Here is an 18,761-nt window from a genome sequence, read left to right on the forward strand (position 1 = left end):
AGAACTGCTGTTTAATGTGTATAAAGTGCATTAAGAAAATACAGCACAAGACCTTGTGTCTGGCGTGTTTAAGTAACTGGCACATTTCTAAAATCTGTATAAAAATTAAAAATTCATTATTGTAGGTAGTAACACTATTCTATTAAAATGTACACTAAGCAATCTGAAAATTAAAAAATGAAGATAACTATTGGAGCAGCATGCTTTGACACTTAAAATAGACTTTGGATACATTGCAGCTCCATTGGTCATCATTGAGATATTTCTGGAACCTGATTTATGTTCCCCTTTGGTAAATTCAATTGACTATAATTATAAAAATAATAATGACATCTTTTTGGGGAAATTCTCTTTTCGCCTGCAGCGGCACCCATGGAGCTGGGGGGCTAAGGGGCCTTGCTTTGATGATCTGACACATTTGCACATATAAGGCACCACACCACTGACTGCTTGTCTGGGGTAGAACCAAGCCATGAGAGCAAAGGAACTAGCCACAGCTCACTGAGGCAGGATTGCAGAGCTGGGGAAGGACACCAACAGCTGTCTGCAGCTTTGAAGGTTCTGAAAAACACAGTGGTTTCTACTATTCTCAGATGTAAGAAGTTTTGAAATACCAAGTGTTCCTCGAGGGCTTTAGTCGAGGACATGCCTAAAAACTAGAAGATTACTCTGAGAGAGATCTCTGTAGAGATGGGTGAACCTTCCAGAAAGATAAGCATCTCTGCAGCACCCTAGCAATCAGGCCTTATTGGTAGAGTGGTGCTGTGGGCCTGATTTTCAGCAGTAGAGACTGGACGGCTTTTCAGGATTCAGGGCCAAAGTAAAACCTCACCAAGAGGTCTCTGGACCTCAGATTTGGGTGAATATTCAACTTCCAACAGGACAATGACCTAAAGAACACAGCCAAGGCAACATAGGACTGGCTTCAGAACAAGGGATTGAGTGTCCTGGAGAGAAGAGGCCAAAGCCTAAACCCAACCGAACTCTGAAAACAGTGGAATATCAACACTCCATCAAGAAACTGTGCTGGTGTAATTGTTGTTAAGGTTGCTTCAATTAAATAATAATTATGCACATTTTATATCAGTATTTTTTATACATTTACAAAAAAATAATACAACTTATGATTGTGTGCAGATTTATGATTAAAATGAGTTTAATCCAGCCCCTAACTGCCCTCAGCCCCGAGTCTGCGATTAGCGCATGGCACAGGATTACCGCAAGGCACAGGATTACCGCAAGGCACACGATTACCGCAAGGCACACGATTACCGCAAGGCACACGATTACCGCATGGCACACGATTACCGCATTCCCTCCCAAGGATGCTCTGTCCACAGGATGGCTCCATGTGCACATTTCAGACAGAGCCCAGCTGGGTTACATGGGTGACCCAGCATCAGGAGCAGACTGGTGACTAAAGCCAGACTGGCAATTTGCTGCTAAGCCGCCCCTTTTCCATATTCAGCTGCTGAACAAGGGTTGGGGGTCCCCCTTGGCACCTTTTGTGGCCGATTGGGGGGGGGTTAACCAGGGGAGAGGTCCTTGTGTTAGTTTGCTGCTGACTGGAGGGAGGGGGGCATCCCCGGGTAGATTTTGCTGTTTACTGGCTTTCATTCTCCGAACTTCCCGGTGCCAGTCTATGCCGACCCAGCCCTTTGCCCTCCCTCCCCAAAACGCTCCAGATGACAGAGCTATGTGGAGCAAAAGGACACAGATGCCCCCCACCCCTTGCCAGTCACAATCCTCAGCCCACAGAGGACGAACACTTCTGCAATGCAAGATAATGCCACAAAATTGATTTATTTGAACCTTTAGAAGAATTTTAGATTAGATATAATACCAGCAAAGACTGATCACTCAGCATTACTTGTCTCTTGAAAAATACAAATATGCAATAATCTTTAGCTTCCCAACATAATTTGTAAAAAAGGAGAGAAAAAAAATGTTCAAGAAATGTGTACAAAACCATAAGCAAATTCATAAAAAACACCAGAACCATTAATTACACCGAAGTTTCATGTTATATCGTGTTAAATGCTCTATCCGGCTCTATCCGGTAGTATCACTACTAATTTGTAAATCAGTATTAATCTTAATGCGGGGGGGGGGGGGGGGGGCTTTTATGTAGAATACCAATCTCAGCGCAAGTTGTTGCTTTGTATGACAAGAAAATATTTTAAAAACAGGAATGTTTTTCTTTTAAATCTGAATCCTCACGCTTGCTCACAAAAGCGATTACTGCATCTGTGTTGTACAGATAAACAGAAGCTGTGAGGGAGGTAATGATTGGCTGAGGCAGCACTGTGCTCAGACGTCAAAAGGGACTCCACTGTGCTCAGACGTCAAAAGGGACTCCCCGTTTCCTTTAAGGCTTCCTGAGCACCTTTCAACGTCTCCTGTTTCACACACCGCCAGTAACCAGGAATCCCATGCTGAGCTTTTACCTATTGGAAAGGGTGCAATCGTAAGCGACTTCTGTAAACCACACAAGCCTGCCATCTACCTTTCTATGGACTCCAGATCCTTTAAAAATATTCTTACTTATAAACTTTAGTGGGTAACAATATGGCACAAGTCGTACCACTACAGCTTCACCCAGTACCTACAAACTTAAGAGGATCTCATCCTCTACAATTTCTGTATCCTCTCATTTCAAAATAAATATTTCAATTAAAAACAAATACCGCTACAAAACTGCCCAGCTTTGAAGTTGTTTGAATCGACATACTTACCATAGCCTTAACTTTAACTTGACTGCATTTGATTAATGTGCTAACTGAAAGAATAAAATACCCTGTTCTTGATTTCAGTGACTAGGACCATCATACTGGGAAATGGATCCTTCACATTGCCTTTTTAGTTTCAGTTCTTAAGGTGTTAACTCATAAACAGAACTGGTAGAGGGCTTATTCTAATATCACGTTCCTAACTTTTCTTCCAATGTGGGATGGGGGTGTATGCTGTATACAAATTCAGAAGAGCATTTTACCTTTAAGCCACGAAGAATTCTGTCATTCATTACTCCCAGAAACTCTTTACGACTGAGGCAATTATCACCATCTAGATCAAAAATCTTGAAAACGGTGTCCACCACACTTTCTGAAAGATCGTGTCCAGTTGCAATTTTGACAGCTCTTTTGAACTGGGCTACAGAGAAAGAGATCATATTTTTTGGGAAAAAAAAACATACAAAATTTCACTTGTCTAATTTTTAAACCTTTAGTGACTGCATGGTTAAAGCACAGAATATAAAATGTTACCTATTCCAATAGGACGGTTAGCTTCACTGATCATTTTCACAGAAAAGGCAAAATCTTCCAGGTTGTTTGTGAACAGGCAGAAGGACTTAAATTCATCAAAGGTGATACTCTGCAAATAAAGAGAAATGTTTCATTGGTTCTGTGCACAGGAGACTGATATTGAAATTAATACCTCTGGTACTTCTAAACTGAAAAAATAGGGACAAAAAGCTGGGAGTATCTACGGTGGCAACAAAGACATTTTAATGACAAAAAGGATAAAACCAAGCCCACAAAAATGACCTAAACCTGGCTGAAACACTTAGGAAGTTCTGGAATGTAAAGGGAGATTATGCCATAATTAGCTACATCTACGCTTTTCAATGTTTCATAACATGGACTGACAAATGAAGCATTGTGAGCTGCACTCTGGTTATTTTACACTGGAATATTGCAAGTGGCTGCATTTAGTTCAGGGGTGGGCACCCTAATCCGTGGAGGCTGCAGGTTTTTGGGATGACCTTTCAATCAGCCAATAATAAAGCAGTGGTTCTCAACTCCAGTCCTGGGGAGCCTCTATTATAGGAGCAAAGAGAAGAATTCCAATGTACTTATGCAAAAGGAAAATAAACTATTATTATTGTTATTGTTTTTTTGCACATGCAGGTCAGTTCAGTACCGTAACCAGTTCACAGTGGAATCTGATATTGGCCACATTTTAAAAATGTGAACAGACAAAAAATTAAAAATAAAAAAATCAGATTTGAGCAGAAAATCCAAACTGAGCACCTAGGCTTGCAGTGTGAATGTAGCCTTTGTTGAGTAAATTTGATTTATCTAAAGTTCTTTATACTCAACACATCTATTCGAGACAACTCATATTTTTGAGGCAGCCGGGTAACTCACTTTTGTAAGTTTAACTTTATTTTTTTTTGCAGTGTACTGCTTATCCAGTACAGGGTCACTGTAGGCAGGGAGATCCTCTTAGCAATAAATGAATTAATGAATCAATCAATTATCTATCTATCGTTAAACATTATGTTATCTCACTGTTTGTTTCAAAGTGTGTGAAAAGAACATGCAATGTCCCATTTTAGGGTATTATAGCTTGTATGTCAGTTACCTGGCCAGCAGGAATCTTCTTCCTAACGTTCTCCCAGTACGCTCTGTTGTCCTCCTCATTTGTGTAATGCAAGAGCCACTCAGCAAAATCCTCCCTTCTCATAGTTTCCATTCCCTTCGAAAACTGCAGAAACTCCATCTCTTGCACTTCAGCTTGCAAGTCCTCCATGAATCTGAGACGGCAGTCAGAAGTTCAATTGTGAGGTAATTCCTCAAAGATATTGGTCATTTCTTTTGTCAAAATTAAGCCTGAATAAAAGTAAATAGGCATGTTTTCATATTATTATTATTATTTTGCAAGCACGAGTTTTGTTTCAGTGATCAGCTATATTAACTGAAAATCCAGTAAACCCATAAAAAATGATTAGGCATATTTACCATACATCTGTACAAAGGTTTTCTACGTTAGGAGTTTCCAACTTTTTGGTGTCCGTGGACAAGTTTACATAATACGTATAAAACCAGCAGACTGGTAAAAAATTTTCCACAATAAAATTGAATGGGGGGCAGTAATAATTTAATATTTATGTAACCCTGGCTGTGTGCTGCTTCCCGCTCAATAACAAAAAAAAAAAAACAATCAAAGGAGCAGAGACATTAGCCACTGTTCCCACCTACAAAGTGTCAAAATTCATCCTGTCGAGCAAATGAGTGCTGTGCAGATGCGAGCGCGTAGATAAGGTCCAGCGAACGCGAGCGCGTAGAGAGGATGGGTTTTCAGCTCAGGTTTTTTTTGGTCCTCACAATGTAATACAAACCTAATACATACATACACACACACACGCGCGCACACACACACACAGAATCGAACCACTATTCTTGCAGGTGTAAGAGAACAGTGCTGCCCAACGTGCCGCTATTCCCTGTAACAATATGGTTTAGGATAAGAGCAGCCCGGTGGAAGAGAGCTGTATGAGAGCCTACCAACTTAAAGAGCTATTTTATGCTGCTAAAATGGGATACCTTCTTATAATTTGAAATACTGCTACCATTTCATTTTTAACAAAAAGATTTTTTTGAAATTTTTTTTAATTTTTTTGATGTATGGCCATTAATTCTTGGTTCATGTCAAATACAGAAGTTTTCAGGTGGATAGGGATACCTGGTATGTAATGCCAGAGCATACCAACTACTCAAAGAAAGGGAGAGTTATTAACCTAAACTGCTTTTTGGACTGTAGAATTATCTGCCAGCTGAAATACTTCCCTGTACTTTTTGCAAATCACCATTCATATTTAAACATTTATGGATGTATTTATCTTTATACATATACTTATTTACATTTGCATGATAGACTGAACCTGTATTTCACAAAACATTGTACCAGTGTAACAAACAAAAAAAAAAATCCAGAATCCTAAAGCAAGCAAGTAGACGCTTAGGCAGGAGACTAAACTAAACAAAAAAGTGTACATACTAGGGGTGTAACGATATACTCAGCCGACCAGAGGAGACAAGACACGATATTAGGTTGACGAGAACGAGATATTTTAACAATATTTTAAGGAAAACTTCAAAGAGAAAATATATTACTGGAAAGCAGCCTTTTATTTGATTAATTTGAAAGACAAGAAATGCTAAATAATGCAGATGTATGGTGAAATGTTTTAATCACCATCTTCATATGCAGTAAAGAACAGAACAAATATCTAGCGCCATAAAATATTTCACCACAAACTCAAATGACAGGCTTCTCTCGTATTTGACTACTCAATTGAACATAAAATAGAATATAAATAAAACAATATAAATAACAAACATGACACATTTTTTTATGTTTTCTTCACTGGTGCAGTGGATTTGCATAGTAGTAGCGTTAGCCGCTGTGTACGACATTATTTTCCTACAATGCTTACAGATGGTTCGTGTTTTGTCTGTCACGTTTTCGCCGCTTATATTTTCCGCTGCGTACCCAACATGCTGCCACGCAAGAGATTTAAAAGTGTCTGGGGCATCTGCTGTGGTAATTTCATCAGACGCCGACATGCTTACATCAGCTGATTTGCAGCGCCTTCGCGAGACCGCTTTTCGCTCCGACGAGAAATCCCGTTACACCCCTAGTACATACACATCCATAAATTACCTGACAGTGGATGCTTTACTGTATACTTTTGCTGTATCAGTAAACTTGAGCACTGAGTTATGTTTTTTAAATAGCCTTCTGGCGGGGAATAATACAGATAAATACTAATTTCTAATACTCAAAAACTTCTCTATATAAGAAATGTGAAGTTACCAAGTTTAAGGTCAAAGTTATATTATTGTACAAAAGAGAGAGCAGCAAATGAAAATCATAAGATGATGTATTTTTGCAAATTACCTGCAAAATTCCTTGTAGTGAAGTTTTTGACGTCCAGCTTTCCCAAAGAAAAACACTTGCAGGGTTGTATTCACATCTCCATCATCGTTAGGCAGCTTCTGAGAATGGACAGGTATTCACATTCTAATGATATACAAGCAGATTAAGAATGCCTCATCTAATCTGAGAAATACTCCCATTTGCACATATTAGCATCCCAAGCATACCAACAATCCCCAGTCTCCACTGTCATAAATGCAAAATTGCAAGATTGCTGTATTATTTGGAAAAGAAATTATATCCTTTTTCAGCCAACCCATATTCAATGCGAGCAGTGTCTACATGGTTAAACAAGCAGACAAACATAATGCTGTAATGACTGTCACAAAATATTTCAAAATATGAAAATAAAAAAATTAAGGATTTACGGAAATGGCTGGTTTGGAAAAATGTACCTAACAGGAAGCCGGCACTTAACAGGAAGCCGGCAGTGGCATCGTAGGACAGATTCCATTATAGGCAACTCTGAAACGTAGGTTTTTCTGTTATAATTACTAAGACGTTTTAAAGTTTATCTATAGAATACTATTAATTAATAATCAGCTCCTTAGACAAAAGCTGACTGACATCTGTACACATGGAAACCCATCTGGTGACTGAGTGTAAGTGGCTGGAGGTGAAAAGTCCAGGTAAAAATACTACTAACCTCAGCTTCCACCCTTGAAACTTTTTCACGTTTTCCAATGATATTTTTCAGCTTAAAAAAGACAAACACATTTTAACAAATTTCACGTTAAAAAGAAAAAACTAATTCTTGACATACAGTGCTCACAGACTGGGACACTTGCTTGATTCCGTAAAAAATGAGCAAATGTATTAACAAAAGTTCATTGACAAGCAATGTTTAAAATATTTGCATGTCTTCTGCACAGATAGTTTCTTTTTATTAAGTGTAAATTTATTTTACTGAATCATTCAGTTCCATTCTTGCCATTTTGCTATTACGTGCAATTGTTTTCATTGGCTATTTTAGTCATAGGGTACATGCTACAGGACTTCAGAAATCCCCATCAAAATAAAATAAAAAAACACAAACCCTAAATAGATTTCTAATTTAACTTCAGGATCCACAAAATCAGTTAGAGTATTTGTAGTTACACATTGCAGCACCTGCCCTTACCATGAAAACTAGGTTTCACATAAAAAAAAAAAAGTGTTTTGGGAATGGTTTTTTTTTTTTTTTAAATGGAAAAACCAAGACATCTTAGTGGTCAAGACAGCAAATGGAAAGACAAAATCAAGAAAAAAAAAATGAACAAAAACGGACTTCATGGCTGACAAAAATTATTACATTTGTCGTGCACACACCATTGTAAAAGGTGCTGCCGTATTTATTAAAATATAACTCACTTAGTGGGCACGTTTATAGAAAATAAAAATATGGTACGCTATACTCAATTATGAAGTTTATATAAATATAAAATGGGAAAAATATATAGACATTTTAACTTAGATCAAATTATGTTTTATCAATTGCATTTACAACCCCCTTCAACATGACAATGCATCTTACTGCACAAAATAAACCTGGACAAAAAGGGGATGGACAACAGTACAGATGAAATGATTTTAATATCTCCTAACCATATAAATCAGGTCTGTGTGGAGGAAATGGGTTCAGGAATTCAGCAAATAGATTATAACGGTACAAAACAAGCAGCTCTTAAAAAGAAACACCATATGAAACAAATGAAGTATGTATGTAGCATCTATACATACCGTGAGAAATTCCTTCTTGTCCACATGTTCATTGCCATCGACGTCAAGCATTTTGAAAGCAATATGAAATCCTGTGTCTGGCTCTAAGCACAGAGTAAATGCAGTCAACATAAAGAACTGACGCGGCTATACAAACACCAGACACAGCAACAAGCTAAAAAGTACACTCTATACTGCATACTCCCATGATTACCTGAGAGAACATCTTCCAAAAATTTTGTCTACATTAAGGCTTGTTAAATGTCTCCGTAATGTTGCAATACACAAGCTATCATTCCTTCCATAAACATTTCTGTGGCAGCAACACATTGCATAACATACAGCAGACACGGGTCAAGAGCTTTAGTTAACGGTCAGATCAAACACCAGAATGGGGAAAATATGTGTTCTAAATTACTATGACCATGGCATGGATGTTGGCACCAGACAGGGAGGTTTGATTATTTCCAAAACTGCTAATCTCTAGGGATTCTCACGTATAACAGTCTCTCGTGTTCCGATAGTTAATATAAGAAGGATAATACAACGTCACAAGTCATTGCATCACTCGAACCGCATTCTTATAGCAGTGTGAACGCAAATGTCCCGAGCCGCATTGAACGGCTGCCTACTCAGCTGACGTTCCTCATGCGTACATGTTCAATAAACAGGCAAGCGGTATTTAACACGTGTGTCAGAACGCAAATCAGTGCAGAGTGGGCCACTATAACAAGTTTAAATCTACTGGGTAGCTGGTGTAATATCAGACTGTCACGACCCATTCGCATGGAAAGCTTGTTGAAAGTGTGCGGTATTAGTATTGCGTGCAAATTCGGGAAAAATAAATTGTGTAAGAAGTGATTTGTTACAGATGTTTTGGAATTTGCACAAATCATATTTAATGCACACTTTGACAAAGCTTATTTATGTCAAAGCTGCTCCATGCTTTATTAATATTGGTGAACCGTGCCAGTGAAAATTACATGAACACAATAAAAACATATAATACAGTACTAATATAATTGTTTATATAGTTTTATATTGGACTGTCCAGGGGCTTGAACTCCTGGTTAGAAATTCAGTCCCACACCAGTGAAACAATGAACCTCTTCGTTGAAATTTTCATTCATTTAGTAACAACAAATCATTGGTTATGATTAAAAGCTGAAATATTGTCATATGGCAACTAACAATGCATTAAAGACTGAACAGTTTGCCCTTGAATAGAAAAGTATTAACCTGCCCTAGGTATATCCTAGTACTGAAAGACCGTTCTAACATGTACATTTATTAAACGCAGTACAATAATGCATGTCTGCAATGTATAAACTTGAATTTTTTAAGTTATGTGAAATAATATTTTATAATAATGACTGTCTAATTAAAATCACAACACTATTATGAAATACAATTTAAAGATTATGCGTAGAATACAAACATTATTAAATATAATACCTTTTACAGAATTATTCATTTAAAAATAAAAGGACACATTAATTATTGAAATATTTATTTATTTATAGATGTTTTTATTTATTTAATTATGTATTATGGTGTTCCATTGCAAACATTTCAGGCAGTCCGGGTACCCAGGAATACACCAGTAGCCTTTGATTCCTTCTTTTCCTTTTAACATTCAGCAGATTCTGCAAACGGAAGTGACTTATATGCTTAATTAAATACGTTGCAGTAAAGTGAGATCCGATTAAAAGCGGTCAGTCGAGACACATGCGGAGACGTTAATACTTTTTTGATCACCATGGGGACACCAGGTGTGAACAGCGATGAGTATGGTGTACTTCAATGGCCTCCTCAGTTACGAGATCCAAACACAATACAGCACCTTTTGAATGTGGTGAAACCAGAGATTTGCAGCATGACTAGGCAGCTGAGTAATCTACAATAATTATGTGATGCAATCATGCTGTTTTGTGAGCTTAATGCAGCTTCTAATAAAGTATGACCTCTTAGCACCATCTAATACACTACTGGAGGTCATGTTTGTTAACAAACATAGTAAATATTTAGGCTTAGGAATAGCACAGATATTCACTGTGACCTCACAACTCCAGGATTGTTGGTTCAATATCTGATTCAAGATATGTGGTGGTCAGCATGGTTCTGCTTAGAAAATGAAATTATTCAAGTTTTGTTTTTATTACAGGTAGTTAAGAACTCCCAACTTACGATCAACTCGTACTTGCGAACGAACTACCATAAAGGCTATTATATAAAAAAAATTTAAATACAATGATTCGAAATAAAGGAACACACTGCTTTGTGATGCTTGTGAAATCACTGCACGGCTTCGGCTGCACTGAGTAAGCTGTTATGGAAGTTGGATGGATTGATTTAGGAACATTGAGCACACAGCCATCTTAATAATAAATGCTCTACCAACTTCAGTAACATATTTGCAACACCTGGTGACCTCACCTCAACCCCCACTGGGCAAGAAGCTGGATTATCATTATGAACGAAAACAAAAAGAAAACATTTATGACATATAATGATTAAATAAAAAATACAAACAAAAACTAAACTATACTGCTTTGGGTGGAACAATATTGGCATAAATAGGCGTAAAGAGAATTTCCCCATGGGGATCAATAAAGTATCAATTATTATTATTATTATTATTTTGTATGTGTTTGGATTGTGTTTTGGCTAATTAGGGAGTTAGTTAGGCTAGTGCTCGTCTTTTATTTGGATTTTCTTTTGCCGTATGGTATGTAGGTTTTATGCACCTAATCAGTCACTCGTTTGTTGTTTTGGCCTGGGCCACCCTGTTTCTGTATTTAATCGTGAAATACACCTTGGCGAGAAGTTCAGTGCTTTGTGTCCCCTTATTTTCTTTTGCCCGTCTTCCCTTTTACCCACCTGATACATCCCAACCCTGGACTGGGGCATAACAGTGAACATTTGTTTGATCTTCCGGATCCCCCCCAACCCCAACTTGCTGCTGCAGATGCAGCTTACTGAGCTTATACTACATTACTAATGTTACAAAAGTAATTTTTCATTTTACTATTAACACAATAAGATATGCAAATCACAAATTATTCTATTTAAGGTTAGGGCACGCTGTATGTTTTATAAATAATACACATTACTAGGGCTGTAATGGTACACTGATAGATCATATACCATTACTAATTTATGTGTATATTTGTATTTTAATAAAATATATTTTGTCACTAGTATTTTGTTACATTTGATGAGCAAGTATTTGTAATTTGCAACAAAATACTTTTTGATCTATTTGTACCCATCTCTGCCTGCAGTCCCTTACACACCTGTGAATATCACTTTATCGGCCAAAAGGGAATTCTGTGTCAAATTGTAATCTAAAACAAACAAGTTTAGTTAAACAAGGAAAAGTCCAGAAGAAATCAGAACAGTTCAAATTAACTGCAGTTCAAAACTAACTTACACCCCGTAAGCCAAAATAAAGCAAGGTGAAGTCAAATTTAATTCAGTTTGATTTAAAGCGTAACTTTTCAGGAGTGATTGGAAGACCTACATGCATTCAGAGCCTTCAGATGCCCAATAGGATTGTTGTTGTCAGGCATTTGGGTTGTTCCTTACAATCATATTTCAGAACTAAAACTGAGTGGGAGCTTAATTTTCAGAAGTTGAAAAGCATAGTCATGATATCCAAGAACAACATTTAAAATTGTAAATATGCATATAATAATACCCATCCATCCATTTCTCAAACTGCTCATCCTTCTGGTTTGCGGGGGGGTCTGGAGCCTATCCCAGAAGCTACAGGCATGAGGTGGGGAACAACCCAGAATGGGGGGGGGCAGCCCATTGTAGGGCACACTTGCACATGCACACCTATGGGAAATTTAGTAACTCCAATTAGCCTCAGCATGTCTTTGGACTGTGGGGGGGAAACCAGAGTACCAAGAGGAAACCCCATGACGACATGGGGAGAACATGCAAACTCCACACACATGTACCCTGGGTGGAGACTCGAACCCGGGTACCAGAGGTGTGAGGCAACAGTGCTAACCACTGCACCACCATGGCACCCCTAATATAATTATATATGCTATTATGATATAACAACAATATGTGCTGACAAAATATACAACATTGTAGTTTGTTAAACTATTAAATAATTCTATCAAGTAAGAAAATTTGTTCTTTGCAGTGAAGGCATGTGGGGGAGGTCCACTTACTTGTGAGAATTGTCAGCAAGAATAGATATTCTGTGTAAGAAATCAAACCTAAAAAATGAATTGATAAGTTTTGTTCCAATATGAACAGTACCACCTTCAACAACTGCAGCATGGATATATTAAAGCTTACTAAACATAACTTAAAAATTAAACTTTACAAAAATTTAGAAAATGTGCAAACTATGCTGTCAAAAGAGTCTTGTGAATGTACAGGCATTAAAATGTTTTGATTAGTTCTTTAATCCAAGACCAGCCCCCAGACTGAATAAATATTCAAAGAAACAATTTCTTCAAATAAACATTCTATTAAGAATACTTTATTTTAAACTGTCTGGACCATTTAAGAGAAAGTTCCTTTCGATAAGAAGGGTTGAAATTATTCAGTAGTACAAAGATCAGCTATTTAAAAAAAAATCATAACAGGTTTCTGACCTTACCATTATCTCCAATGGTTCTGAAAAGGCTTTTGCCTGCCTGAGCTTTCGATGCAATTGTGAGCATTTTATCCACTTCCTAGAAATGTGATTTAAAAAGCAAAGGTAATGTTAAAACAAACTAATTAAACAATTTAATTTAAAAAAAGGACAAAAGAGGTTGTTCATACACTTAAATCTTTAACTCATTTTAAAAATCTTTAAGATACTCACTTGTTTGGTAAGGACTTTCTGTCGTAACTTACCTAAAATTAAAGGAAATTCACATATTCGTAACTTCTTAAATTTTAGTACAAGCCGTTCATTCGTCAATCTACAAAAGCCTTCAGTTCTTGATTTTTGGTTCTCCTTTAGGATAATTGACATGTAAAAGCATATGAGTGGGCAGCGTGTGGCTCAGTGGGCTAAGCCTGTGTGCCTGTAATCAAACCCAGCCTCAGCGCGTCTGCGGGTCCTTCAGCAAGGCCCTTAACCCACAGCTCCCTGGGCGCCCCAACAGGTGGCTGCCCTTCACAGACAGCTTGTGCTACAAAGAGCAAGTTGATGGAGGCGTAAAAAGAATTTCCCCATGAGGGACAATAAAGGTTTATTATTATTAAATAGTTAATGCCTTTAAAATGTTATGGTTATATTGGTACTAAAGACATTTATTAATGCCCACAATTTAAGCAGATCAGTAGTATGCCTAAAATATTAATGAGGCATATTGTGATACCTGAAAAGTTTGTAATCTGTATAAATTTGAAGTATCCTCATGTTTAATTAATGTGCCAGACTTTAAACTGCAAAAAATAACGTCACACCACCGACATCTTTTTCACCTTGTTACCCCACAATATCTCCTCTTTCAAAAGATATTCTGGCTGTTGAGCTGTCCCTTTCTTCACCACCACTTCAGTGCTTATTGCTTCCATGATTTATCAAAACAGTAGCATGTGGCGCGCTCCGTTAACTGAATGTAATAAACATAAGGATGTGGCAAATTTATACAGACTACTGACTTTTGGTGGTAACACTGTTTACACCAGGGGTCTCCAACTCCGGTCCTGGAGAGCTACCATCCAGTAGGTTTTCTATCATACCTGGCTTCAGATGAGCCACACCTGTTCTCAGGTAAATACCAGGAGCAGGTGTGACTCATCAGAAGCCAAGTGGGACAGAAAACCTACTGGATAGTAGCTCTCCAGGACCGGAGTTGGAGACCCCTGGTTTACACATAACGTTTCTATACTTCAAAGTGTCAGCCTTGACAGACAGTAGGGTGATATGAACCAAAAATCATCTCTTTCGATATTTTTCAGCTTAAAATTTTCCCCCCCATAAAGTAATAACAAAACTACAGTTCCAAGTCAAATGTTCCCAATGTCACACAGGCACTTTTATTATTACATAAAAAATGGCTCAGAAATAAACCACCAGCATATATTATTTTAATTCAACAACTTCCCTTCGCTAGCTGACCTCGTGTCTGTGTGTCTCCATGTTCTCACTGCATGCAGGACTTGTGAGGGGGAGGGAGGGACGGCTTGTGTTCAGAGAGGGGGAGGGGTGGGTGGGGTGCAGTTGTGCGAGAGACAGACATGGAAAGGAGAAATAGGCGAACTGGTGGCTCTACAAGCATAATTTTAAAGCAAGTTTATCGATATAAAATGATACTGTCTCATCCTATATCTTAATGAAAATTACATGACCTCCCCAATCAAGAGATTTCAGAAAATTTATGGGATTTTTTGGGGCAAAAAGTGCTAAGCCCATGTCCAGCTATTGCATCAATCAAAGAACTGGAGGCTATTCTTTTTCATGAACAACCCAATAATTATACACATTATACACAACTGTGTGACAGCATTGCAAGGAGTCTCAAGCTGGTCTGATGGCAGAAGCTGGCATTCCTCCATAGAGACTTGTTAATGGTGGAAAGGTGGAACAGACTGCATAATACTTAAAATATTGAATATAAGTGGTTATAAATTACTTACGGTCAACATCATCTAGCATTACAGAGAATAGGAAATCGCGTGGTGTCATGTAGACTTCCTGGTCATACACTACAGAAGAAAACTGACTGAAGCGTAGTCTTCGAGCAGATTGTACGGAGTTGGCACTTTCTCTCACAGTCTGTAAAAGGTTAGCAACAAACAAAAAGTGCAGATTTAATTTTCTTTATAAACACAGACAGGAGGAAAAATAACTTGGAAAGGTTTCCATAGTGAAAGCTGCGGGGAATCTAGGGCAGGAAACAAAGTATGTTGCAGGCAGACTTCTTAGACAGTACAATTAGGGCTGGCCGATATCATATCGATATTATATCGCACATGTGCAATAATAACCAAGGCTTCAGATGACATTTGGCCGGACCAAATTGTGGGCGTAAAACATCCGTATAGTACCATAAAGCTGGTGTCCAACCAAATGTTTTGACCATCAACTGAAGCCCTGGTAATTATTGAGCATGCATAATATAATAGAGATGATATCGCCCAGCCCGAGACAGGATGCCAGTCCATTACAGGGCACAAGCTCATCCATTATGGCCCATTTAGAAACAGTTAGTATAACCTTGCATAAGTGGATTGTATGATAAACCTGCACAAATATATGGAAGAACACAAACAGGAAGAGCTGGGACACAGCTTGAGTGCTCCAAAACAAAGGCCCTAGTCCAGCGGTGGCCAATCTCATCCGCAGAGGGCCGGTGTGAATGGGGTTTTTTGGGATAACCTGTAGGTCAGCTGTTCAAACCCAGGTGTGAGGACTCTTCAGCCAATCAGTCCTCTAATTAGTAATCTAATTAGGAAGTTGCAGCAAAAACCTGCATACACACCGGCCCTGGCGGATAAGACCGGCCACCCCTGCCCTAGTCCATCATGTCTCTTGTACTCCTTTTAGACTAGTTCAGTTTTCTCCTTGTTTAACAGATTTATTAATGAGTTATCTACATTTTAATTTAGATCACAAGACATTTTCAAAGCTTTCTCTTAAAAATAATCAGATACTTTCTAGTCCGTTGAATATGGGTAGGAAACCAATATGATGGACAGGATTCCCTTCCAGGTGACATTCATTCTTGTTTTCTAGGATGAGTTCCTGGCACTAGGTAAGTAGTCCAGGATGAATTATTAAAAAACAAACATGCCTATCACCAGAAGACACTTTAAGTACCTCAATCTGACCTAATGATAAACAACCCAAAGAATTCAAAATATCAAAAATAAAAGTAGCATGAATATAGCTTGATACTGACTAACAAACACTGTTATACTACATCGAGAAAAGATTAAGAAATTTTTATCATCAAGCTAGGACTTTGTCAAAATACCTGTCCATTTAAGCTGTTTATTTTTCTTACACAGTAGAACTATGGCAATTTATCATCATCGAAGATGCACATAATCAATGAGCTGAACTTGTTTAAAGTGAAATGCCTGCTCTCACAAAGCATATACCTTACACTCCTTATTTATCAGGAAATTTAACTCAAAGCAACTACAACTCTAAACTGTAATTAAAACACCACATTGTGCTTATTTCTAATTTCTATTACTACTTCACATGAAGGTGAGAAGACTGGGCAAGTCTTATTATGTTAGGTAGCTGCATTGTGAACATTATTTGTTAATCATTTTATAGGTAATAATTGATAAGTACAGATGATTATGGTGGATGGCAATAATAATAATAATGCCTCACACTTCCAGTCCTTTGCAGTGGGTACGTGCGCGCGCATGTTCTCTCCATGTTTTTGGGTTTCCTCAGGGTACTCCGTTTTCCACCCACAAACATTTGAGGCTAACTGGCATTAGCATTGCCCACAGGGGGTGCGTGCCTGTGACCGAGTTACCAAGGCATCCCGTCCAGGATACATGCTCCTTGGTCTCTATGCTTCCTGCTACAGGCTCTTCGCAACCGTGAACTAACTACAGATCTACAGATAGATAGATTGATTAAAACCTCCAGTGTGACTGAATTATTCAAAAAGCCGCGTATTTCTATTCCAAGAAGGCAAAAATAAATCGATCCATTCCATGGGAGTGAAACTTCCTGAATCATACCGATACACTAACAGTTAACCTGTAAGTCGTTCATTTTTCTGTCGACAAATAAGGCCTAAACTCTGGAAATACACATACACCACAAACAACTATCTAAAACGAGATGCGATTACGGTCACAGCAGTTTATTTTCCAATGGAGGAAGATCCCATATTATAAGGGACGGGTGCATGGCTACCCTAGATACGGTAGAGCAAAGCATATCCAGGTAACAGGTGACATTTGGTAAAAATAAGCCCTATGAATAGCGCGAATAATAAAAATGTCGAGTAACATAAACATGAAAAAATCGCCATAAAGCTACTACATACCTTTAATTCATCAGCAAGTACGATGTAAGGCCTACTCATCGGTAAAGGTCCAAAGTGCTGATAAACTAGACCACCTGCTACAATGACAGAACCGACAACACAAGGGTGGCGAATGAAAGCTGAGTTTTTAATGGCTCGGGATCGATTTAAACATCGTCCAAAAGCCACAAAAAGTTTGCTCCAGTTCGCCATCTTTGCTTACTTTACAAAGTTTGAGTAAACGCCCCCTTTTTCTTTGCCCGAATGCAACCAATCTATGCAGCTTAAATGCGCAAAGCGCCCTCTACTGACCGGGAGAGTGCGCTGGAAGAGATTCACACAAACAGTGATAAATAATGATCGTTCTGCATCCGTGTGGCGTTTGTTCTTGGGATTTTCCGTTACAAAACAAGAAAATAAAAAAGAGGCTTCGTATTTTGTTTTTCTGTTTTAAAACCAAATCACGTTTTTTATTTCTTTTTGTGATATTTACGGTAAATTCAAGGGATGCCGAACATGTAACATATAGCCCATATAAACATTATTTTAATATTATAATGTAAAGTTCTCCGTTATAAGAATGAGAAGGCAAGTGGCCTAAGTAGAGTACTCTGTGACTATGATTCTTTATGCTAAACTAGTTGGTTGAAACAAAATCCTGGTTTGGATTTTTGCTTTCTGGACCTAAAATGTCCACTTCGGTTGGCCACAGCCACGCCATACACAAGTTATAATAAAACAGTACGTGACTCCACACCTCTGCCGGGATTGCTCTCCCCTTTTTTCCTGCCAACCCTCCCCTCCCACACCTGTTATGCTCTGCCTCTGTATACAAGAGAACAGGGGACTACTGAATATATTAGGTGCTCAAATGAGGTAACCACTTTTATTAAGCATGCCGGCAGGATTGTGGCTGGGCGCTTGAAGCAAAAGGACCTGTTTTTTGTGAATTGGAGCTGGTTACTGCTGACAGAGGGGGCAGAGATCCCTTGAAGGTCTCTGCCTTACAAGACGAACTGGCTCTCCTGTCAGAGGGGAGGCACGGGGGGCCGGCTCCGAGGAGTGGGGTACTCTTTGTTGAAATTACATATTTTAAGCGCCGGGAAGAAACAAGGGGGGTTTTCAAATTATTAAGGGCAGTGTGTGCTGATGATGTGGGTGGTTGTGACTGACCCAGATGTAATATTGTTTTCAGAGTGAAGGGTTGTTAGAGGCATGCCTCGCTCCTGAGGACGTTGCCCTGTGCCATGCCCCGCTCTCAGAGGCTGAGATAGGAGATGCCATAGACCAGCTCCGTCTCCGCAAGTGTCCTGGTTCCGACAGTCTTCCGGCTGACGCTTATTGTGCTGTAAGGGTATTTTAGTTCCAGTTTTA

General features: G+C 38.5%; 1 protein-coding gene across 2 annotated transcripts; it reads right to left on the reverse strand.

Moving 5' to 3' along the window:
• Nucleotides 1-1,784: 1,784 nt before the first annotated feature.
• micu2 (mitochondrial calcium uptake 2) lies at nucleotides 1,785-17,657 on the reverse strand. Of its 2 annotated transcripts, none has more exons than XM_023795947.2 (12): nucleotides 17,409-17,657; nucleotides 15,025-15,163; nucleotides 13,259-13,290; nucleotides 13,049-13,124; nucleotides 12,612-12,659; nucleotides 8,443-8,525; nucleotides 7,370-7,420; nucleotides 6,685-6,779; nucleotides 4,366-4,537; nucleotides 3,264-3,372; nucleotides 2,993-3,150; nucleotides 1,785-2,447 (listed from the first exon to the last, which is right to left on the reverse strand). In XM_023795947.2, the coding sequence occupies exons 1-12, from the start codon at nucleotides 17,598-17,600 to the stop codon at nucleotides 2,346-2,348; spliced, it is 1,257 nt and encodes a 418-aa protein (XP_023651715.1). In that variant the 5' UTR covers nucleotides 17,601-17,657; the 3' UTR covers nucleotides 1,785-2,345. The 2 variants fall into 2 exon arrangements, with proteins under 2 accessions (XP_023651715.1, XP_023651714.1); XM_023795946.2 differs by having other exon boundaries at nucleotides 6,685-6,782; nucleotides 17,409-17,655.
• Nucleotides 17,658-18,761: the final 1,104 nt, after the last annotated feature.

This window comes from Paramormyrops kingsleyae, chromosome 18, assembly GCF_048594095.1.
Source record: "Paramormyrops kingsleyae isolate MSU_618 chromosome 18, PKINGS_0.4, whole genome shotgun sequence".
In the NCBI taxonomy this organism is placed as follows: domain Eukaryota; kingdom Metazoa; phylum Chordata; class Actinopteri; order Osteoglossiformes; family Mormyridae; genus Paramormyrops; species Paramormyrops kingsleyae.

Coding starts and splice junctions, on each gene's coding strand:
- micu2 (XM_023795946.2), bottom strand. CDS start 17,600: ATGGCGAACTGGAGCAAACTTTTTGTGGCTTTTGGACGATGTTTAAAT. Junction 15,164..17,408: donor TACTTGCTGATGAATTAAAG/GTATGTAGTAGC, acceptor AACCTTTTACAG/ACTGTGAGAGAAAGTGCCAA. Junction 8,526..12,611: donor CTTGCTGACAATTCTCACAA/GTAAGTGGACCT, acceptor CTCTGTGCTTAG/AGCCAGACACAGGATTTCAT.